Source organism: Podarcis muralis, chromosome 6, assembly GCF_964188315.1.
Source record: "Podarcis muralis chromosome 6, rPodMur119.hap1.1, whole genome shotgun sequence".
NCBI classification, from domain to species: Eukaryota; Metazoa; Chordata; class Lepidosauria; order Squamata; family Lacertidae; genus Podarcis; species Podarcis muralis.
Window position 1 is genome coordinate 99,628,184 of NC_135660.1, and position 24,557 is coordinate 99,652,740.

Genomic DNA, 24,557 nt, shown 5'->3' on the forward strand with positions numbered 1-24,557 from the left:
AGGTAGGGTCTTCAAGGAGACTTCCAGTTTGCTGCATAATGGTGTCGGGGTGCGAGTCTGCTCCTCAGGGAAGGACCCAAACGTTGGAAGGGGTTTAGGAGGAAACGAAAAGGCGCTGCGTATCCCCAAAAAGCTCAAGAGGGAGTCTTGAGCCCGGAGAAGATTCGGTGGCACCTTTTAAGGAGCTCCCCGGTCTCTTTGCCACTTCGCAAGGAACGGGGCAGAGTAAAACTCCAGTGCAAGAAGCATCTATTGCCCCATGGTGAGAAGCCCTGAGCATCAAGTGGTAAATTTTCCACTTATTAACAAACGAAATTCTTACCTGATCAGGGTAATATTTGACAGACTTTAATCTGACAACACAATGGGAGGAAAAAAGGAGGTCCCCCCAATGTGGTCTAAGCACTCACTGCAAGGAAAAATTATACAGGAGAAGAAATGTAAAGGACTGAGATTGAATTTATCAGATGTCAAAGAATCGCTAAGAAGAGGAGTTTAAGTGAACATTTAAATGGATATTGAAACTAAGTTCTTGTTGAGGCAAGAAGAGGAGTAAAAACCTCCATATTCTTAAGGGGGTGAGTGACTGAGAACCCTTCTGTTCCCATTCCAAACGTGGAGAGAATCAGTTTAAGGGGGGGCACAGACAAACATGACGGTACCTTTATAATAAACAAAAAGGCCCATCAATAAATGGATTCAGGACATGCCAGCTTTGGCAGCAGATAAAAATTACAAAAGAGCAGAGTTGCCATACACCCAGGAATTCCTGGACGTGTCTTCTCTTGGGGGTCCTACATGTCCATTGTGTGTGTGTGTGTGTGTGTGTGTGTGTGTTACATTTTAAAGCAACTGTCCTGGATCTTTATATATATATATATACATATACACACACACACACACACACACACACACACACACACACACACACACGTGCGCATACACACAGGTGACCTGGGCTCTGGTTCAGGTTCTGGACAACCTGGGCTCTGGCGTGGGCAGCCAGGGCTCTAGTTCAGGCTCTGGCTCGGCTACAGCAGAGGGACTATTGGACGATTGCCCTAAAACAGTTCGGCGACTTTTTGTGTCCAGATTTTGACCTCTTAACATATGGCAACCCTAAAAAAGGGACAAATTCACAGCAATATGGCAAGAATTCATTGATATCTATGTAGACTCTTGTGAAAATGAAGGTGCCTTCTATAAGAAGATATTCAGGTGCATCCCCCCCTTTTTTTGTCTTCTTTCTGGTTCTATTATAACTGAACAACACAAGGTGGGCCTAAAATATTATTTCTCTTCAAAGCCAAAAAGCCATTTCTCACATTACCTCCTCTTATAAAAATCTGTTTAAATCCATCTAATGACTGTGTAATGAAGGTAAGGGCTCAAGTGATCTCACAATTGATGAATACAAAGCGCTGCATGTCTTGTTGTACCCTTGTTTATAAGGTTCATTGCTCCAGTTGTATTTTAAACTGTACCATAAAAATAAATCTTATTATGTAATATGTATCTTTACAATATACAAATCTTTCTCAAAATTCATTTAAAGTGATTTAGTTCATTGTTTGTTTTGATTCATCTGGGCTTTACTCCAACCGCCTCACTCTAGACTTTTTAGATCTCCAGAGTAGAAACTAATCTAGTTAACACCTGTCATTTCTCTACCTTTAAGATTTATTCACAGGAGTTACTACATATCTACAAGACAAAAATATCTGTGAAACAACCAACAAGAAGAAATTGGGTTTAACGCAATATCTATTTTGTCACCTTGACTTGTAGTTGAAGAGGACATTAAACATATGCAAAAGCAGATTGCCCCCTATTTAAAAGCATATTCTTCATTTTGGATCATACCAGGTTGTGGTCACTGTAAGAAAAGAAAGTACAGTGGTACCTCGGGTTAAGAACTTAATTCGTTCTGGAGGTCCGTTCTTAACCTGAAACTGTTCTTAACCTGAAGCACCACTTTAGCTAATGGGGCCTCCCGCTGCCGCCGCGCCATTGCTGCGCAATTTCTGTTCTCATCCTGAAGCAAAGTTTTTAACCCGAGGTACTATTTCTGGTTTAGCGGAGTCTGTAACCTGAAGCATCTGTAACCTGAAGCGTCTGTAACCTGAGGTACCACAGTAAATATACCAAGAGAGTGACTGTGCTTGAGGCAGTAAAACAAATAGAAGATGAGGATAGGCCAGCAAGAGATGAGGAGACACCAAAACCCACAGGCTTAAAACTATTGAGCAACATGTTTATATATATCACTGCTATATATCATGTTTATATATCATGTTTATATATCACTGCTATATCGATGGTTTACAAGCTATAAGGAACACCATTTCAGATAAAACCACAGTGGGCTTTGCCACCAAACTCTGCCAATTTGTCCTTACCCACAACAACTTCAAATTCGGTGATGACCTGTTCCTTCAGATCAGCGGCACAGCAATGGGCACCCGCATGGCCCCACAGTATGCCAACATCTTCATGGCAGATTTAGAACAACGTTTCCTAAACTCCTACCCACTCAAACCTCTCTTGTACCTGCGATACATTGACAATATCTTTATCATCTTCTCTAACCTTTCCAACCTACAGGCTACTAATCAAAACAAGATCAACAATATTGTCAATCTCTCACAGCAAGCACTCAGCCCAGCTGAGGAATCAGTCCTTTCACGTGGACTGTCATTCTGCCCTGCCAAATCCCCACACATGATTCAGATCTGCGGGGACTTGGAAGCATTTTCCCGCCGTTTACGCCTGAAGGAGTATTTTCAACACACACAACAACAAGACAAAGCAGAACAAGCAACAACTTCACAACACAACACCTCTCAACCCACTGGAGAACAACAACCACCCTCCCAACAGAACACTGACCACCAACTACCACCGAAAAAGTGTTACACAAAAAGAGACTCCACATGGACCCCTCCTGATGGACGCAATACCACACTGGACTTGTACATTGACTGCTTCCGCCACAGAATCCAAACAGATGTGACCAGAAAACACCATCGCTTACAACAAAATCTAAACCATGCTGAAAGAAGAGCCATAGATAATCTCAGAAACAACCCAGACATTATAATTAAAGAAGCAGACAAAGGTGGAGCTGTCGTCATCATGAACAAAACTGACTACATTCAGGAGGCTCACAGACAACTTTCCAATACCGCCTTTTACATAAAATTGGACTCAGACCCCACACAAGAATACAAAAAAGAACTGAACAAGATTGTTAAGGAGCTACCCCCACACATCCAAGAACAGATCCTCACCAACACACCAACAGAACCTCGACCAGGAACTTTCTATCTTCTACCTAAAATACACAAACCAGGAAATCCAGGACGCCCCATCATTTCAGGTATTGGCACTATTACAGTGGGTGTCTCCGGTTATATGGACACTGTTCTGAAACCATATGCCATCAGTGCTCCCAGCTATGTACGTGACACCACAGATTTTCTGAGGAAAATACAATCTTTAAATAATCTTTCCAACAATACTATACTAGCTACTATGGATGTGGAATCTCTGTATACCAACATCCCACACAACGATGGTTTACAAGCTATAAGGGACACCATTTCAGATAAAACCACAGCGGACTTTGCCACCAAACTCTGCCAATTTGTCCTTACCCACAACAACTTCAAATTCGGTGATGACCTGTTCCTTCAGATCAGCGGCACAGCAATGGGCACCCGCATGGCCCCACAGTATGCCAACATCTTCATGGCAGATTTAGAACAACGTTTCCTAAACTCCTACCCACTCAAACCTCTCTTGTACCTGCGATACAATGATGATATTTTTATCATCTGGACACATGGTCAACAGACCCTGGACACCTTCCACCAGAAATTCAATGATTTTCACCCCACAATCAACCTAACAATGAATCAATCTATGCAAGAAATAAAATTTTTGGACACTACTATAAAAATACAGGATGGGCGCATAGACACCACCTTATACCGTAAACCAACTGACCGACAAACATATCTACATGCCTCTAACTACCATCCCAAACATACCAAACAGTCCATTGTATATAGCCAGGCACTACGTTACAGCCGTATCTGTTCCAATTCTACAGACAGAGATTCTCACCTAAGAGATCTACAGCAAACCTTTTTAGAACTAAAATACCCAGCAGATGAAGTTAGACAACAGATCAACAGAGCCAGACTGATACCCAGAGAGAACTTGCTGCAAGACAGACCCAAAAAAGAAAATAACAGAACACCTCTAGTCATCACATACAGCTCCCAAGTTAAAACAGTACAACGCATCATCAGAGATCTACAACCTCTCCTGGACAATGACAGTTCTCTTTCTCAAGCTCTGGGAGGAAGACCTTTCATTGCCTACAGACAGCCACCCAATCTTAAACAACTCCTAACCCACAATAATACTACAACCAGACTTAACACGGACACTGGCACCAGAGCCTGCAATAAACCCAGATGCCAACTTTGCTGCCACATACACCCGGACAACACCATTACTGGCCCCAACAACATCACACATACCATCTCGGGACTATTTAATTGCTCATCGTCTAACATTGTGTATGCCATCAAATGCCAACAGTGTCCTTCAGCTCTCTATATTGGACAAACAGGCCAAACCTTACGCCAAAGAATAAATGGACATAAATCTGACATCAAGAATCACAAGACAGAGAAACCAGTAGGAGAACACTTCAATCTCCCAGGACATTCTATACAAGATCTCAAAGTAGCTGTTTTACTACAAAGGAATTTCAGAAATAGACTGGAAAGAGAAGCTGCTGAATTGCAACTCATTACCAAACTTAAAACCATGGAGAGACCTGGTCTGAACAAAGACATTGGATTCTTATCTCATTATACATGACAAAGCCATTTTTCACCTTCTCACCCCTTGCTTTTTCCTGTAAGACCTATTGCAGTCGTTAAGAGTCGTCAACAGGCTCATCACAGCTATCTGCCAATCACCCATTCCCACCACCCTTCTGAGTAATACCCCTCCCCACCTTCTCACTATATAGAAGGATCTGGCAACTTCTGTTTCAGTGTATCTGAAGAAGTGTGGCATGCACACGAAAGCTCATACCAAGAACTAACTTAGTTGGTCTTTAAGGTGCTACTGGAAGGAATTTTTTTTGTTTTTGCTATATGTATGTTCACCAATGGTGTAAGATTTCTTAATGTAACACATGACTTTCAATAGCAGCCTGAGAGAAGTGATCTGGGAGATATTAAAAAGTCATCTGGAAAGAAAAATAATAATAAAAGGGAAGGGAACCAAATGCATGCCAATAATTGTGTGCATCCCCTGCATAACTCCTTATGAGACATGCTAAGCAGCCAATCTTGTCAGAACCTTCAAACTACGAACATTCGTTTCAACTTCAAAAGAGAATGTCAGAGGAAAGAGAACTTGCTTAAATGAGAACCAGATTATGAGTTCCAACTTCCCATCCTGTTCCATTGCCAAGAAGCAACAACACAAATGCCATTTGCCACTCCCATTGAAGACTACAGCAGAATATTAGTAATAGATCAGCAAAATTAGTATAGCAATGCATCTTAAATTAATTCTATATAGTGGGGAAATATGAGATGTCACTGCTAATGAGAGCAACTAATGTGAATTTACCACAAAGGTTTGTCAAAGGAGGAATATTGCTTGTGATGAAGAATGGGTTAGAAATGTTTCTTTAAAAATAAAGCAAACATATGATGCTGATTTCAGTCAGTTAGATAATTGATTCATCTAGCCTAGTATTGGCTACTCCCACCTTTGCTAACCTCATTCCATCCAGATGTTTCGGGCTGCAACTTCTGCTCATGCTGCCTGGGACTGATGGGAATTACAGTCTGAACTGGCCTACTCCTTTTATCATGGAGTGTTCCAAGTTGTCAGGGAAAGATTCTTCCCCAGATCTGATACCCAAGATCCTTTAACTAGAGATGCAAAAGACTGAATCAGCAACTTACAATATGCAAAGCATTTGCTCTATCACAATTCTATTCAGACTAATAGAAACAGATTCATCCCCAGTCCAAGTGTCTAGTGTCTTTAGAAACAATATATAACTGTAAAAAGAAGAAACATATTACAAGGAACTATTTACACATCACACTGTTAATTACCAACCAAGAGGAGCCCTGGCAAAGAGGGAAAACTGGAATTCCCCAGAGTGCTCAAATTCCTATGGATCAACAGTGTTGTTGCTGCTCATCGCATAGTGGGCGTCAGCTGCGTTGGCACATGGCTGCACTCACTTTGTCCCTATTCAATGCCAGCTCAATATGTTATGTCACTGCTTCAGCAGGTACTGCAGTCGCAGTTAAATATGTCTATTATATCCAACTTCTTAGAAGAACAGGCCTAACAGCACAATCCTAACCATTTCTACCCAGAAATAGATCCTACTGAAATAGATCCAGACAGATGGGATTGAGATTGCAGCCTATTTCATTATTTTTGAGCAGTACCTCTCCAATCACAAGATAACTTTTTTTGCAGGACTGCCTGTACAGACGAGCCTTCAAAAATCCTGTTACATGAAAGGTTTTGGGGTACCACATTTACCATGGCAAACAAATGTTAATGCATTTTGCAGGCCTTCCTTTTAATATCCAGAATTTGCGACTCTCGTAAAACATTAAAAGATTAATGTAAGCACCATCCTCCAACTGTCCCTTGATGGGCACCATGTCCTATCATGAGTGTTTTCTTGTCCCAGGCAATGGGACTCCAATATTATGAGATTCATTACAATAAAACAACAAGGAGAAGTCAGACTTACAAAGTGGGCTTAAATGTGTTAAATCTTTAAAATGTCATATAATCCTCCTAAATATTATTCCATGATATTTTTCCTAAATGGGGGAAGAGGTCACAAACCTCTCAAAAGCAGACTTCCAGTGCCTCATTATAAAAATAAGACAGGAATGCCCACAAATGGAGGAAGTAAATTAGTTGTCAAAATAAGAAAGCAACCCTCACTTCCTTGATTCCCTTCCCTCTCCCTCTCTCCAGAAGCAAAGCTCACTTTGCTTAAAAGCACATCCATACACACCCCTTCTCTTCTGAAATAAGGGGGTGGAGGGAGATGACGACTTGGAGGAGAAGAAGGGGGGAGAGAGACCAATTCACCCTCTCCTATCTAGAAGCAAGGAAGGGAAAGCCAGCTAAAATGTGTGCCTCATTAACAGCTGAGCAAAGGCAGAGGGGGCAAAGGGAGAGGTGGGTGGGTCAAGAATAGCTTGCTACTGTCTTCGGAATCTGCTGGATTGCAGGACAGTTTGCTTTGTCTCCTACAAAATTAGCTTTGTCTCCTGCAAAGTTAGCTTATGGAGTCTCTTTAGCATATCAAAACTCCGGCATGGCTCCCCTTTATCACATACACTGCCCAACAATAAAACAACAAGAATCCACCAACAGCATACAAATCAATATGGCAGGCAAAGTCTGGCAAATAGCCTGGTCCAGAAGGACTTTCAGCCGCTATTACAAAACATTAAGAGAAACATTATCCACTCCCCTTAAAGATCTTATGAATGAAATTTTACAAGGGAGAATGACACCAACATTGTGGAAGAATTCTTACATTACTCTCTTCCCCAAACAAGATCAGGATATACTCCAACCCAAGAACTATGGGCCGATCTCCTTACTGAACAATGATTATAAATTGTATGCGGCAATAATAGCAAAAAGGCTGACAGTGTTCTTAGAATCATATATTCATGAGGATCAAGCAGGTTGGTGTGTGTTTTTTTACCAAGGAGACACCTAAGGAATAATGCTAGAAATGTATTAAATGTGATTGAATACTTGGAAAAAAGAAATGTAAAAGAAGGAGCACTAATATTCCCAGATGCTGAAATGACCTTTGACAACATGTCCTGGGTCTTCCTGAGGAAAGTAATAGAGATAGCATTCAGAACAGCATTCTCCAACAAGATAAATGCAGTTTATGCAGAGCAATGGACAAACTTAATAATAAATAGTAATGTTATGGGGAAATGTAGTTTAAAGAAGGAGACAAGGCAGAGATGTCCCTGTCACCACTGTGTTTATCCGAATGTTAGAAGTATTAACTATAGAAATATGAAAAAATGATGAAATAACAGGAATTAAGTTTGGGCAGAGAGAGTACAAAGTGAACGCCTTTGTGAACGACGCTGTGTTGACGTTGGAAAATCCAATGGAAAGTGTCCCAAGGACAATAGAAACTATAACAAAATTTGGCAACTTAGCAGGGTTCTATATAAATATGGAAAAAACAAAAATGATAGTTAAAAATCTAGACTCACAGGCAAAAGAATATTACGGGAATTAAACTGGGACGGATTAAATATTGGGGGATATGGATATCAGTTAAGAATTTAAACCTTTTCCAAGATAACTATATTAAAATCTGGAACGAAATTTTTAAAAACCTAGAAAATTGAACTAGAATCAACCTTCCTTTATTAGGAAGAATATCTGCAGTCAAAATGAATGTTTTACCCAAGATGATCTTCTTATTTCAAACACTGCTAGTGATAAATAGCCTAGAATGTTTCAAACAGCAGAAGAAAGACGTGGCAAACTCCATCTGGCAGGGGAGAAACCCCCAAATTAATCATAAAAATCTGACAAGACGTAAGAGGAAGAGGGGGTTTTGCCCTTCCTGACCTCAGACTTTATTATGAGGTAGTGTGCTTCTGCTGGATGAAAGAATGGATACCAACACTTTAGACCTAGAAGGTTTTGACCTACGCTTTGGATGGCATGCAAAGCTGCATTATAACAAATCAAGGGTGCACAAATGTTTCCAAAACCATGTCATAGGAAGAAGTATATACATGGTTTGGCAGAGACACAAAGATCTTTTAGAGGGAAAAACCTCAAAATGGATATCACCAACTGAGGTGGTCTCAGTTGAAAAGGTTGAACATAGATGAGAAGTGGACCACTTACAAAAATCTTATAGAGTTTAAAGAAGGAGGAGTTTGCTTGAAAAAAAGAGAACAGATTTTAGATCATACAGTAGATTGGTTTCAGTACTTTCAGGTGAACGAGTTATTTAAAAGAGATAATAAGGAAAAAGGATTTGCGTAAATGAGTTCAGAATTTGAAAAACTTGTAAGAAGAAAGGAGGATGAATTAATCTTGAAAATTTATAAATTTCTACTGGTGAGAGACCAAAGCTGCAATGGTAAAGGCAACAATGACAAAATGAACCACAGATATTGGTTACAGCATGAAATTGTCCGCATGGGGAAAAATAGGGGGGGAAACCATGAATTTTTCTACCTTTTATCTTATTAAGGAAAACCGACAAAAGATGATGTACAGGTGGTACTTGACACCCCTAGCAATCCGCATCCGAGCAGCCACAGACATCAAGGGAGTGGAAATAAAAGGCAGAACCTATAAATTAGGGCTCTTTGCAGATGACCTAATGGTCACAACACCAGACCCCATAAGCACAGCAACCTCCCTAATCAGAGAACTCAACGCATTTGCAATGGTGTCGGGCCTACAGGTAAATTTTACAAAGTCAGAAGCTATGTGCTTCAACACCCCTCCCCGCACCCAAAAAGAACTCACAAAGGTCACCAAAATAAAACTTTGCCACACCAAGTTCAGATACCTAGGGGTACAAATAACCAGAAACCTCAATAAATTGTACCTCCACAACTACAAGCCCCTGTGGCGACAAATTAACAAAGACCTAAAGAGATGGAATAACATGAATTTCATTCTCTCAGACAAAATAGCCATGATCAAAATGATCACACTCCCAAAACTAACCTACCTATTCCAAATCCTCCCACTCTAGATCCCCTCAACCCAACTTCGCAGTTGGCAGAGAAAACTACACTCTTTCATCTTCTCACATAAAAAACCAAGAATAAGCCCGAAATACCTGCACCTCCCCCTTCATGGATCACTGCCTTGCCGTGGCGAAGGGGCTTGAAGAACTCAGAGAAGCTATGAACTATGCCGAGCAGGGCACACAAGATGAACAGGTCATAGTGGAGAGTTTTGACCAAACGTGATCCACCTGGAGGAGGAACCGGCAAGCCACTCCAGTATCCTTGCCAAGAAAACTCCATGGACAAAGACAACAGGCATATAAAAGTTATGACGCTGGAAGATGAGCCCCTCAGGTCGGAAGGCGTCCAACATGCTACTGGGGAAGAGCGGAGGGCAAGTACAAGTAGATCCAGAGCTGATGAAGCGGCTGGGCCAAAGCCGAAAGGACGCTCAGTTGCGGATATGCCTGGAAGCGAAAGGAAAGTCCAATGCTGTAAAGAAAAATATTGCATAGGAACCTGGAATGCAAAAACCATGAACCTGGGTAAGTTGGAGGTGGTCAAAAATGAGATGGCAAGAATAAATATTGACATCCTGGGCATCAGTGAACTAAAATGGACGGGAATGGGCGAATTCAGTTCAGATGACCATCACATCTACTACTGTGGGCAAGAAACCCGTAAAAGAAATGGAGTGGCCCTCATAGTCAACAAAAGAGTGGCGAAAGCTGTACTGGGATGCAATCTCAAAAATGATAGAATGATCTCGATACGAATCCAAGGCAGACCTTTTAACATCACAGTAATCCAAGTTTATGCCCCAACTACTGGTGCTGAAGAAACTGAAATTGACCAATTCTATGAAGACTTACAACACCTTATAGAAGTGACACCAAAGAAGGATGTTCTTCTCATTATAGGGGACTGGAATGCTAAAGTAGGGAATCAAGAGATAAAAGGAACAACTGGCAAGTTTGGCCTTGGAGATCAAAACGAAGCAGGGCAAAGGCTAATAGAGTTCTGTCAAGAGAACAAGCTGGTCATCACAAACACGCTTTTCCAACAACACAAGAGACGACTCTACACATGGACATCACCAGATGGGCAGCATCGAAATCAGATTGATTATATTCTCTGCAGCCAAAGATGGAGAAGCTCTATACAGTCAGCAAAAACAAGACCTGGAGCTGACTGTGGCTCAGATCATCAGCTTCTTATAGCAAAATTCAAGCTTAAACTGAAGAAAGTAGGAAAAAACACTGGGCAGGTAAGATACAATCTAAGTCAAATCCCTTATGAATACACAGTGGAAGTGACGAACAGGTTTAAGGATTTAGATTTGGTGGACAGAGTGCCTGAAGAACTATGGATGGAGGCTCGTAACATTGTACAGGAGGCAGCAACGAAAACCATCCCAATGAAAAGGAAATGCAAGAAAGCAAAGTGGCTGTCCAACGAGGCCTTACAAATAACGGAGGAGAGAAGGCAAGCAAAATGTGAGGGAGATAGTGAAAGATACAGGAAATTGAATGCAGATTTCCAAAGAACAGCAAGGAGAGACAAGAAGGCCTTCTTAAATGAGCAATGCAAACAAATAGAGGAAAACAACAGAATGGGAAGAACCAGAGATCTGTTCAAGAAAATTGGAGATATGAAAGGAACATTTCGTACAAAGATTACCATAATAAAAGACAAAAGTGGAAAGGACCTAACAGAAGCAGAAGACATCAAGAAGAGGTGGCAAGAATACACAGAGGAACTATACCAGAAAGAAATGGATGCCTCGTACACCCCAGGTAGTGTGGTTGCTGACCTTGAGCCAGACATCCTGGAAAGTGAAGTCAAATGGGCCTTAGAAAGCACTGCAAATAACAAGGCCAGTGGAAGTGATGGTATTCCAGCTGAACTATTTAAAATTTTAAAAGATGATGCTGTTAAGGTGCTACACTCAATATGCCAGCAAATTTGGAAAACTCAGCAGTGGCCAGAAGATTGGAGAAGATCAGTCTACATCCCAATCCCAAAGAAGGGCAGTGCCAAAGAATGCTCCAACTACCGCACAATTGCACTCATTTCACACGCTAGCAAGGTTATGCTTAAAATTCTACAAGGAAGGCTCAAGCAGAATGTGGATCGAGAACTCCCAGAAGTGCAAGCTGGATTTAGAAGAGGCAGAGGAACCAGAGACCAAATTGCAAACATGCACTGGATTATGGAGAAAGCTATAGAGTTTCAGAAAGACATCTACTTCTGCTTCATTGACTATGCAAAAGCCTTTGACTGTGTCGACCACAGCAAACTATGGCAAGTTCTTAAAGAAATGGGAGTGCCTGATCACCTCATCTGTCTCCTGAGAAATCTCTATGTGGGACAAGAAGCTACAGTTAGAACTGGATATGGAACAACTGATTGGTTCAAAATTGGGAAAGGAGTACGACAAGGCTGTATTTTGTCTCCCTGCTTATTTAATTTATATGCAGAATACATCATGCGAAAGGCTGGGCTGGATGAATCCCAAACTGGAATTAAGATTGCCGGAAGAAATATCAACAACCTCAGATATGCAGATGACACAACCTTGATGGCAGAAAGTGAGGAGGAATTAAAGAACCTTTTAATGAGGGTGAAAGAGGAGAGCGCAAAATATGGTCTGAAGCTCAATATCAAAAAAACGAAGATCATGGCCACTGGTACCATCACCTCCTGGCAAATAGAAGGGGAAGAAATGGAGGCAGTGAGAGATTTTACTTTCTTGGGCTCCATGATCACTGCAGATGGTGAAAGCAGCCACGAAATTAAAAGACGCCTGCTTCTTGGGAGAAGGGCAATGACAGGGCTAGACAGCATCTTGAGAAGTAGAGATGTCACCTTGCCAACAAAGGTCCGTATAGTTAAAGCCATGGTCTTCCCAGTAGTGATGTATGGAAGTGAGAGCTGGACCATAAAGAAGGCTGATCGCCGAAGAATTGATGCTTTTGAATTATGGTGCTGGAGAAGACTCTTGAGAGTCCCATGGACGGCAAGAAGATCAAATGCATCCATTCTTAAGGAAATCAGACCTGAGTGCTCACTGGAAGGACAGATCGTGAAGCTGAAGCTCCAGTACTTTGGCCACCTCATGAGAAGAGAAGACTCCCTGGAGAAGACACTGATGCTGGGAAAGATGGAGGGCACAAGGAGAAGGGGGCGACAGAGGACGAGATGGTTGGATAGTGTTTTCGAGGTTACCAGCATGAGTTTGACCAAACTGCGGGAGGTAGTGGAGGACAGAGGTGCCTGGCGTGCTCTGGTCCATGGGGTCACGAAGAGTCGGACACGACTAAACGACTAAACAACAACAACCTGCACCTCCCCACCTCAGAAGGAGGATGGGGAATCCCCAACATAGAAGCATATTACAATGCCAACCAAATACGCCATATAATCCCATATATACTAGAAGATGAGACAAAACAATGGGTACACCTAGAGAGAGACACAATTGAAAACACCTGCACCACAACATACCCACTCCTCCCAAACAAACTAAAGAAAATTCCCACAACACTTAACAGGTACACACAGACCATGCTCAAAGCATGGAAAACACAAATAGGCAAACTATCCCCAACCCCATCCCCACTAATCCCCCTGGCGTACCACCCATTATTCCACCATGCAGCACAAAACCTCCAGATAAAAACCTGGCGAACCAAAGGCTTATATCACCTAATAGACTTTTATAAAAATAACAAACCCTTGTCAACACAAGAAATACAAGACAAACTAGAAGACACCCAAATGACCTGGTTAACACAACACCAACTACATGCCCTCTTAAACAACCCAACAGTAAAATCAGCAGCAACTAGGCCCCTGACAACCTTCAAAAACCTCCTCCTAACAACAAAGGGAAACAGTAAAGGGACGGTATCCGCAATATACAAAATACTACTCCAAAACCCTGCAAATCCCCTAGATGCAATCAAAAAACAATGGGAGAATGAGATAGGCTATGAGATTAACCCCACTCAATGGACCAGAATGTGGTCTAAACCCCCCTTTAAATCCATATCAACGAAAAGAAAAGAACTCACACTGAAACTCACCTACAGGTGGTACCTAACACCCAGGAACCTCACCAAAATGCTGGAGAGGGTGCACCTCCACAGGCACATACCTCCACATGTGGTGGGAGTGTCCCAAAATTCAACTATTCTGGACAACAGCCATACAAGAAATATGTAAAATAACTAAGCAAGTAATAGACATCACCCCAGAATTGGCCCTACTAAACATCTTCCAAGACAACAATGCCCATTTACACCACAAAGAACTCATAACCCACCTGCTCTCACCAGCCAGAAACACCATAACCAGACACTGGAGAGACCTGTCAGGAGTAAGCATGGACCAATGGTACCAAACAGTATGGGAAACAGCCCTACTAGAAAAATTAACTAATAAACTGAAACTGACACGGGGACAAACAGAAGAAGACAGCCCAACAGGACAATGACAATAATCCACCAACAGCATACAAATCAATATGGCTAACCTGATCCAAAACACACACACACACACCTCACTCACACACGAAAACAAAGATCACCACAGCCAATCACAAGCAAACAATCACACCCTAGGCCAACCCCAACCTCTCTCACCACCAAAGGAACACAAGTGAACAACACAAACAACGCTGACACCAAACTCTACATACATTAAACATAATAGAAACACCGCCACTCAACCCCACCCCCATCCATCTTCCCTCTCTCCACCCCCCTTTCTTTTTTCTTTCTTTTTTCTTCTCCCCCTAATGCCTCAACAAATGAAACGGATTTGTAAAAATGTTACATGGAAGAAGAAGAAAAATACGAGGCACTACACTTCTGTAAAACAAGAAAATCCTTAATATAAAAAAAATAAATAAGGAAAAAGGATTTGCGTAAATGAGTTCAGAATTTGAAAAACTTGTAAGAAGAAAGGAGGATGAATTAATCTTGAAAATTTATAAATTTCTACTGGTGAGAGACCAAAGCTGCAATGGTAAAGGCAACAATGACAAAATGAACCACAGATATTGGTTACAGCATGAAATTGTCCGCATGGGGAAAAATAGGGGGGGGGGGGACCATGAATTTTTCTACCTGTTATCTTATTAAGGAAAACCGACAAAAGATGATGTACAGGTGGTACTTGACACCCAGGAAATTAGTGAAAATGTATTAAAAAGGGTCTCATTTATGCTGTACTGATCCATATGTGGTGGTCATGTAAATATGCTAGAGAGTACAGGCATACCCTGGTTGTCAAACACCTTGGTACTCGTCTGTTTTGGCTCCCGAACGCCGCAAACCTAGAAGTGAGTGTTAAAGTTTGAGAACGTTATTTGGAAGCCGAACGTTCGACGCGGCTCCCGTGGCTTCTGATTGGGTGCAGGAAGCTCCTGCAGCTAATTGGAAGCCGTGCCTTGGTTTTTGAACGTTTTCGGAAGTCGAATGGACTTTCGGAACGGATTCCGTTCAACAGCCAAGGTACAAGACTGTATTGGGAAATGTTCCATACACAATTTTAAAAAATTCTAAAACTCACATTTCCCAAAAAACCAAAGGCCAGGCAGGGCTGGGCAATGGGCTCTTTGAGGTAGTGAATGCTTCCCCCTGTGAGGGAGTCTTCCTAGACCCATTTAAATATGTCTGTCAGCCCATTGCATTCTCTCGGAGGAGGCAAAGCCTCTTCCTCCACTTTGAATGAGCTGGACAGTCTTCTGCATTTCTAATCATGCCTGTAAAATGTTTTACTTGTCTGCCTTCTACTAAAAAAAGGGTTATGAAGTGCAAAATGCAGGCAAGTAAAATGTTTGAACGCCAGCAACTTTGGAGGACATGCTAACCAGTCTGGGTGAGGAGCAGAAACTGGACTTTGCTAAATCAGTAGCTTCATCCACTTGGTAAACCTAGCTGCAAAACAGAAACTACCACATCCTTAGTACACACTCTTTCTGTGAAACAGCCACGACACCACATACAACTTTTAGAAGTCCAACAATTATTATTTGCATCCTACATTCAGGAACCAAGGCTTGTTCTTAATGCAGCTTTAAAGCAATGAACACAAAAAAGGACAAAACTGAAATGAATACCCAATGAAGTAACATGTTAGCTTGAAAGTAAAATCCATGTACGGTAAATCTGTGGAACTTGCTTCCCGAAATGTTTATGTGACAGTACAGCTACATATGTGCAAGTAACAGATCATTTAGCCATGATTCAATGCAAAGTAAGTGTCCATACATGCAAAGTAATACACAATTCTACACAATCTTTGAGCCATTTAACAAGTTTAGCATTTCACCTATCAAAACCACTTCAGTGTCAAAGTGACAACAAGGTGAAGAAACAAAAAACTGAGTGAAGCCCCAAAAATGTTACTAATGAGCTGCTGGCAACACTTAAAATGACAATTTCAAGGAAGTTAATAAATCTTGTAGCCCACACTAGGTTTTTATGAGTTGCAATTAATACCATATGAATAAGGGATAGTGTTGTAGTCACATAGGAATTGATGTGCAGATAGACACAGAAAACTATGTTATTTTTTTCTCCCCCCAAAAAAAAAAAGTTTTTAGCTCAGTAATTAAGATGTCTAACCAACTTATTACTGGGACGCGGGTGGCGCTGTGGGTAAAACCTCAGCACCTAGGACTTGCCGATCGCATAGCTGGCGGTTCGAATCCCCGTGGTGGGGTGAGCTCCCGTCGTTCGGTCCCAGCTCCTGCCCACCTAGCAGTTCGAAAGCACGTCAAAGTGCAAGTAGATAAATAGGTACCGCTTTATAGCGGGAAGGTAAACGGCGTTTCCGTGTGCTGCTCTGGTGCCGGTTCGCCAGAGCAGCTTCGTCACGCTGGCCATGTGACCCGGAAGTGTCTGCGGACAGCGCTGGCTCCCGGCCTCTAGAGTGAGATGAGCGCACAACCCTAGAGTCTGTCAAGACTGGCCCGTACGGGCAGGGGTACCTTTACCTTTACCTTAACCAACTTATTAAAAAACATACATGGAAAGCAACTCACATCTTGACCAATATCATGGAACATTTTACATTTTGATTAGACTGCCAAGGAATCCCTGTACAATGATAAGGATTTGAGGAACTGTGCAAAAGCATGCACACATTTCATACTGGTCTGTTCAATTTCACCATGAACTGAGAGTATGCCTTAGACTAGAGTTTTCCAAACTTTTCATGTTGGTGACATACTTTTTAGACATGCATCATTTCGCAACACAGGAATTCAGTTTTACTAGCAAACTGGAGGTTTCCAGCCCTCGGAGGAGCACAGGGAGCGTTCGCCTGACACACCTACACACTGCAGCCGACACACTAACGTGTCGTGTCACACCGTTTGGAAAGCTCTGCCTTAGACACACAATCAACAATCCTTCATTAGTTTCTCATTATAGAAGTAGATAGCTCATTGATGCACCAGCAGACTTTAACAGAAACATGTCTCTAGGTTCATTAAAAAGTAGTGGCAATCTACCTCTAAGGATTCACACCGTTCTTTGAATAGTTTAAAAATTAATTGTCTGGAGCAAGGGTAGCCAGTGTGGTGCCCTCCTACTATAAGTTCTATCATTCCAGAACCCTGGCCATGCTGGTTGATAGGAGTTGTTTACAGTGGTGGTAGCAGTAGTGGTAGTAGTAGTAGTAGTAGTAGTAATAATAATAATAATAATAATAATAATAATAATTTATTATCTATACCCCGCCCATCTGGCTGGGTTTCCCCAGCCACTCTGGGCGGCTTCCAACAAAATATTAAAATACAATAGTCTTAAAATACAATGGTACCTCGAGTTACGAACTTAATTCATTCTGGAGGTCTGTTCTTAACCTGAGGTACCACTTTAGCTAATGGGGCCTCCCGCTGCTGCCGCTGCGTGATTTCAGTTCTCATCCTGAAGTAAAGTTCTTAACCCAAGGTTAGCAGAGTTTGTAACCTGAAGTGTTTGTAACCCGAAGTGCTTGCAACCCAAGGTACCACTGTATTTTTATTTATCAGATTTATATCCCGCCCTTCCTACCAAAGAAGCCAAGGATGGCAAACACTCCTGTAATAAAAATAAAATAAAAAATTAAACAAAACATGTTAAAAATATTTTAAACTTGTTAAAAACATCTAAAAACAATGCAACACAATAAAATATGTGGCCAATCGTGTGTGAATAGGCCTCCCAAAAGAGAAACATTTTCAACAAGCTTTAAAAAGAATACAATAATAGCACCTGCCTAATGTCAATAGGCATGAAGTTCCAAAGTGCAGGTCCTGATATACTAAAGGCGTGACTCCAGACACTGTGCATGACAACCCCTCAAGTAAATAACATACTAACATATTCAGTCTTAGTAGTTTGTTTGATAACTGAACAGCTTTTCAGGACACAAACAGAAGTTCAGAAAGAGGACATTCTGCAAGAAAGGTTCACCTAGTAATAGGCACCATTACACTGCAACTGGAATATAGGCTTTGGCAGCTAATGCTGTAGCAAAATGAATTTTGATCTGTACTCTTTTCCTAGGAACTTCTACCAAGCTAGCAAAAGGTGCCCCACACTCAACCAAGAGTTTTAAAGGACAATAAAACTTACCCTCTTGCAGGATCTAAGGCAATTGCTCTGGGTTGATCCAATTCTTGCCAGAATAAAACTTTTCGCAAAGATCCATCTAAATTGGAAACTTCAATCCGGTTTGTTTCAGAATCCGTCCAGTATAGTTTTTCGCCTAGCCAATCACAAGCTAGCCCATCAGGTGATAAAAGCCCAGAAATAACCACATTTTGCACACTCCCTGATTTGTTGAATTCTGTTCGCTTAATGGCTTCTTCGCTTACATCACTCCAGTATATCAAGCTGTGGATGAATACAAAGTCCACAGCAGCTGCATCCTCCAAGCCACCCACCACAACTGTAGCATTCTCATTCACCTGTGCAGCGTCTACCAGTCGCAGGTCACGCCGATTTGCATATAGCAACAGAGGAGAACCTAGGAAATAAGAGAAAAGCATTAAGCTGGTCTATGCACAAATTAAGGATTCGACAGACATCAAGTCACAACGTGAAGTAATTAGCAAGTTAATATTTAATTTTTATTAAAAAAGAACTTCCAGTGTTATCACCTTTCTAAAAAATATGAGGGATTTGAAATCACAGGTGATCGTGATCATAGTTACAACAACTTCAATAACTCACTCTTAACACTGTAAGAGCTTTGCAAGTAAGAATGGATATAGTCTTTCTCCTCCACTCATAAGGTAACAACACAGGAGACACACAATTAAGCTGACCAGCCCTAGGGTCTGGACAACAAGACAAAAAGCACTTCTTCACACCACACATCATTAAATAATAGGTTGTTCTGCCACAAATAGTAAAAATGTGCACTGGCTTAGATTCTTTTAAGTGGGATTTGATAAATTCACAGAGAATAGATCTGTCAAAGGCGCTTTACTAAGGAGGATAGCTGAACAGAGCCTATACATTTAGAGGCAGTATACTTCTGATGACCCACAAGCTGCTTATGAATTTCCAGACACATCTGGTTGGCCCCAGATGAAGACTGAATGTCTCATGCAGCAAAGCAATTTTGTTTGTATGCAGTCATCAAAAGTTAGCAACACACAAGAGAATGAGAGGGCGCACATGCACAAACCTATCTTATTTGGGGCCAAAATACATTTCTCTGCCTGGAAACAAGGCTCATCCAAAACTAGACAACTCTCTTTATTCCCTAGCAAATTTTCCAGTTCCAGGAACCACATTGAATATGTCACAAGCTCATTTGCAATTAGGTAATAAGAGCACATCACATGATGGGCAAATTAGTCCATATACAACCAGTCTGCTGCTTTGACCTATAGAACTGGCATAGTTACAGGTGCCACATAATATTAATTCTGCACTTGTAAGAAATTGACATTTAATGTGGTAGAAGCTACCTTTGGAACTCCCTACCTATTGCCATCAGACATCACCGACCTTTCGTGTACTTTTTCATTACAATGTTTTTGTTTAGTCAATCCTACCCAGACATATAGAAGTTATTCCTGTCTATTTCTTTTTAGCTACTGTTGATTTTAATCATCTTTTGAATATTCTTAAATAGTTGTTTTTAACTGCTTTTTATCAAGAATTTTAACATTTTATATTTTTGGCAATTGCTTGTAGGGTTTCTTGGAATCAAGCAGTATATAAACATTGTTCAATAATAAAGTTATTAATATGGTTGGTGCCATAATAGCAGGAGCAGGTGGTGCTGTGGTCTAAAGAACTGAGAAGCTTGGGCTTGCAGATCCCAGGAAGGTTGGTGGTTTGAATTTGCACGACGGGGTGAGCTCCTGTTGCTCTGTCCCAGCTTCTGCAAACCTAACAGTTCAAAAACATACTGTGAGTAGCACTTGGTCGTGGATAGAGGACTTGACCTGGCATGTGTAACAGAGACTTGGTTGGATGAAGCAGATGGGCCTGTTCTTGCCGCTGCTTGTCCACCAGGTTTCTCTTAAGCACAACAACCCAGGTCATGTGGGTGGGGAGGGGGGGTTGCAGAGATTTTTAGGAAGTCATTAGCTTGCACCAGGTGTCCGATTGGGAAGACCCAGTTCTCTGAGTGCATGTTCTGGAAGTTGGGCAATAGGGGCAGTACAGGATTCATTTTGGCGTACCAACTTCCCCGCTGCACCAAGGACTCCCTGTCCAAGCTGCTTCAGGTCATGGCAGATGTTCTCCTAGAGATACCTAGTTTGGTTGTCCTAGGGGATTTTAACATCCATGCCGACACGACCTTTACAAGGGGTCATTCGGGACTTCGTGAAAAGAATGGCCTCCATGGGGCTGTCCCTGAATAAGTCTGGCCCAACTCATAGTCGCGGACATGCCTTAGACCTGGTGTTCACCTCTATGGATGTGGGTGATCTGACACTAAGTAAAAGCGAAACAAAAGAAGTGCCATGGTCAGATCACTTCCTGGTGCAACTGGACTTCTCTGCAACTCTTCCCCTCTGCAGGGAGGTGGGACTGATTTGGATGGTCCGCCCCCACCACTTAATGGATCCAAATGGTTTTCAGAGAGTGGCAGGGGATACTTTATCTCATGTTGATGGCCTTTCAGCGGATTCCCTGGTGGCCTGCTGGAAAGTGGAATTAATCAGGGCTATCGACTGTCTGGCTCCGAAACGCCCTCTCCAAGTGGATGGAGCCTGGACAGCTAACAAAGTAGTAAGAAACAATAAAACTAAACAAACATAACAAATTAAAACAACAGACTGTAAAGTCAAAACAGTTCTAAGTAAAACATTCATATTTCTTAAAAGTGTTTTTGCTTGGCACAATGTATGCCTATCTAAGGAGGGTGTTTCAAAGGTGAAAAGGCAGCATTGAAAAGTATTTCTCTCCTGGTGCCACCCACTGTACTTCAGATGGCAGGAGAACCCAGAGAAATGCTTCAGGTGGCAATTTCAGTAGACTAGCAGAGTGCTATGAGAAAAGACAGGTATTTGGGTCTTTAGCCATGTAGGGCAAGAATGAGGAATCTGAGGTCATTGCGATGTTGTTGGGACTACAACTCCCATCATCCCTGGCCACTGGCAATGCTGGTTGAGGTTGGCGGGATTGTGGACCTAAGCAGTGCAGCTCCACTACCCCACTCCAACACACCACCTAAGCTTAGGGGTTTTAGATTGATGTCAGAAGCAGCAGCTTCTTGTCTGTGCAAAAACACACACACAAAGGAGCAGGAGTTGATCAGAGTATGCAACAAGAGTATAAAAATAACACGTAAAGTTGGAGGGGAGAAAAAGAAGGAAATAGATGTTGTTCAAGCATGTGGAAAGGAAGTGAAAGAGCGGGAAGGAAGTTGGTGAAGCAGACAGAAGGACTGTGAGAAGAAAAGGAGCAGTGCCTGAAGTTGCTGACCAACACACCCAATCCTCCACCTTCCAGCCCGATCTCATGCCAAGCTAGGATACTTCTTCCTTTTCTGAGTGCACGCATTAACAGAAATTAAAGAGAGAAATAAAAGGTGACATTTTTAAGACAACGTAACAACAATCCTAATACCTGTACGATAAGGAAGGGATAAGAGGGGGAATTGGTTATAACAAAGTTTTAAACATAAAATGAGAAGGGATGAAAACTGCTAGTTTTTTGGGAGCAGCAATACAGTTCACTTTACGTGTTAAAGAAGGGAAGACATGACAAGAGATGAGTAAAAATACCTTTGAGAGGTATGTGGGGAAGAATATATCATGAAAGGCCTTCTCCACCTAGTATTTCTGAATCAGCAAATTCTGTTTGAAATGTGAAGGCTGAGAAATGATGTACTGTACTTAACTTGAGAAAAACTGGACTATAAAACTAACTGCTACAACAAATTCACTAAGAATGTAGCTATTTCCAAAGAAGGATTAGTAGAAAGTGACCAGTGGCCAGTAATTGCCAGTTGATTATGTGAAACCCCATTTCCATCCTCTGTCATTTGTGACTGGCTCTGCCTCTGCACCATCATTTTGCAATTGGCAGGCCTCAATAACTTCCAGTCCTCTCAATGGGCCCTGGAGGTAGAAAGTTTGAGGGCCTCTGTTTTAAAGGTTAAGGCTAGCACTTGAAATTGAGCTCAGAAACTGTCCAGAAGTCAATGCTTTAACATAGGTGATCCCAGGTTAAGTTAGCAGTGTAGCAACACTGATCTGGACTAGTTTCTGTTTCTGAACTGTCTTCTATGATGGCCTCATTTAAAGCACATTGCATAAATCCAACCTGAAAATTACCTGTGCATGGAAGGAGTCAAAGTGGATCACAGTTCTTCATTGCTCTCAGAAGTGCTATTTTTCTAGAACAAGAGGTACTCACTATGAACGCTTCCCTTGTTCTCTTATAATGGCAATGGAGCCCACCTGAGAGGGGCCGGAACTGAGTTCTGACTAGAAAAAAAGCCCTGACCCTAAGCCCCAGTAAGTCAGTGGGAGGGAGCATAGGAGAAACTCTGCTTTACCACCCTTTTGCCCATAACTTATTGAAACTGATTCCATGAAATCCCACTAATTTATTAGCATGTCCATATAATTCTTAACAGTATTTTTCTCCAATCTGTACTTTCAACACTTCTGGCAGGTTTCTAAGTAGTATGAGAGTATTTATAGACTTCCTGTTTCCTCCTGTGCCAGGAATGGAGGTTTCCTTCGACACCACAGGGACAGACAGAGAAAAAGAAAGAAAGATGAGGGAATTTATGTCTGGGTGGGAAAGGAACGGCTCTCACCTGTGGATTGCCTTGTGGTCTAGCACTTGCTTCCCTATGGAATGGCAGGGCAGGCAAAGGCACAAGTCTGACTGCCACGACCTGCCACAACCCCCCCCCCCCCGTTCCTGGAAGCAGAGGATATCCTGCTAATTGGGCTTTAATTGGAATAAAATACAGGCACGTGCTAGAGGCGATGAGTTGACAAACTGTGGAACATCTCAGCTACAAGGATTTAAAGGTTGGAATTGAGATAAGGTTTCATTTGGTGACAGAGACGGTAGAGGGAGGAGCCAGTTGTTTTTCAAAGTTTTTCTTCTACATTTCTGATTCAGCAACCCTCCTTGGAATGCAAGGTTAAAACATGATATAAAAAGTGAGCGTGAAAGAAACTAGATTAATGACATGAAATTTAATATCAAACTGGAATTGCATGTATGAGAGGAATGGAATGGAGAGAGAGAGAAAGATGGGGAAGTTTCACCTTTTTAAAGGACTATGTTGAAATATGAAACGAAACCACCCCCGCGCTCTGTTATTTTCAAAGGAATGCGAAGGAGACTGAGACAATTTGGAATTTTCAGCTGAAAGGAGGAAAGGATTCTGCCGGCTGCAAAGTCAGAGGTTTTCTTATTAATCATTGGCAGTTTGGAATCAGACCGCTCTTCCTAGGTTGGAAAAAAAATTGTGAGGACAGTTTATTTGTTAAAACAGAGGGGTCTCTAACAAGCTCTTGAATCATGGGACGAAGCGACGCAGAAGCTTTTGGAAAACTGTGAGACAACACCATATATGGTTGGGACAATATCATGTGGGGTGGGAATTACCACACGAGGGAAAGAACAATGATTACAGACTGAGTACAGTGGTACGTGTTGCGTAACCTCCAGGTTACGGAATCTTTGGATAATGGCCGCGACGAATCCGGAAGTGGGTCTGCCGCTTTGCGCATGTGCAGAAGTGTTCTGCGGCGCCGCATGTGTGTACAGAAGCAGTTCTCCGGTTACAAAATTTTTGGGATACGGATGGGCCTCCAGAATGGATCCCATTGGTAACTGGAGGTACCACTGTACTTCACTTGAAACTTTATAAATTACTTAATATATAAACATGAATTGAAAACATAAGATTGTAGCTGCTGTCTAAAGGATTACTATCTTGAAGGGTATGTAACTGAAATTATTAAGATTTCGGAACACAAAAAATAAAATATTGGTTTTAATAATTGTATTAATTGGGTAAAATTGGCATTGTTATAATGAGGCTATTATTGAAACAATATTAGAAAATCAATAAAAAATATTTATCAAAAAGAAAGAGAGTCTTTAGAAGTAGTGTAAGTATTTCTACAAAAAGAAAAGGAACCTGTTTCCTAATGTCTGTAGCAATTCAGGTGCATCTGCCATGCTCAACTTAGGCACCAACGGCTACTTAGTACCTTGTCTGAGGCAATTTAGGATG

General features: G+C 41.7%; 1 protein-coding gene across 4 annotated transcripts in view; it reads right to left on the minus strand.

Annotated features, from left to right (window-relative positions):
- The window catches only part of LRP6 (LDL receptor related protein 6), a 107,270-nt gene that overhangs the window by 74,517 nt on the left and 8,196 nt on the right, over positions 1–24,557 (minus strand). For all 4 annotated transcript variants that reach the window (XM_028728611.2, XM_028728610.2, XM_028728609.2 and 1 more), the window contains exon 2: positions 18,455–18,848. In XM_028728611.2, the coding sequence (XP_028584444.2) occupies positions 18,455–18,848 (394 nt within the window). The remainder of the gene's footprint in view (positions 1–18,454; positions 18,849–24,557) is intronic.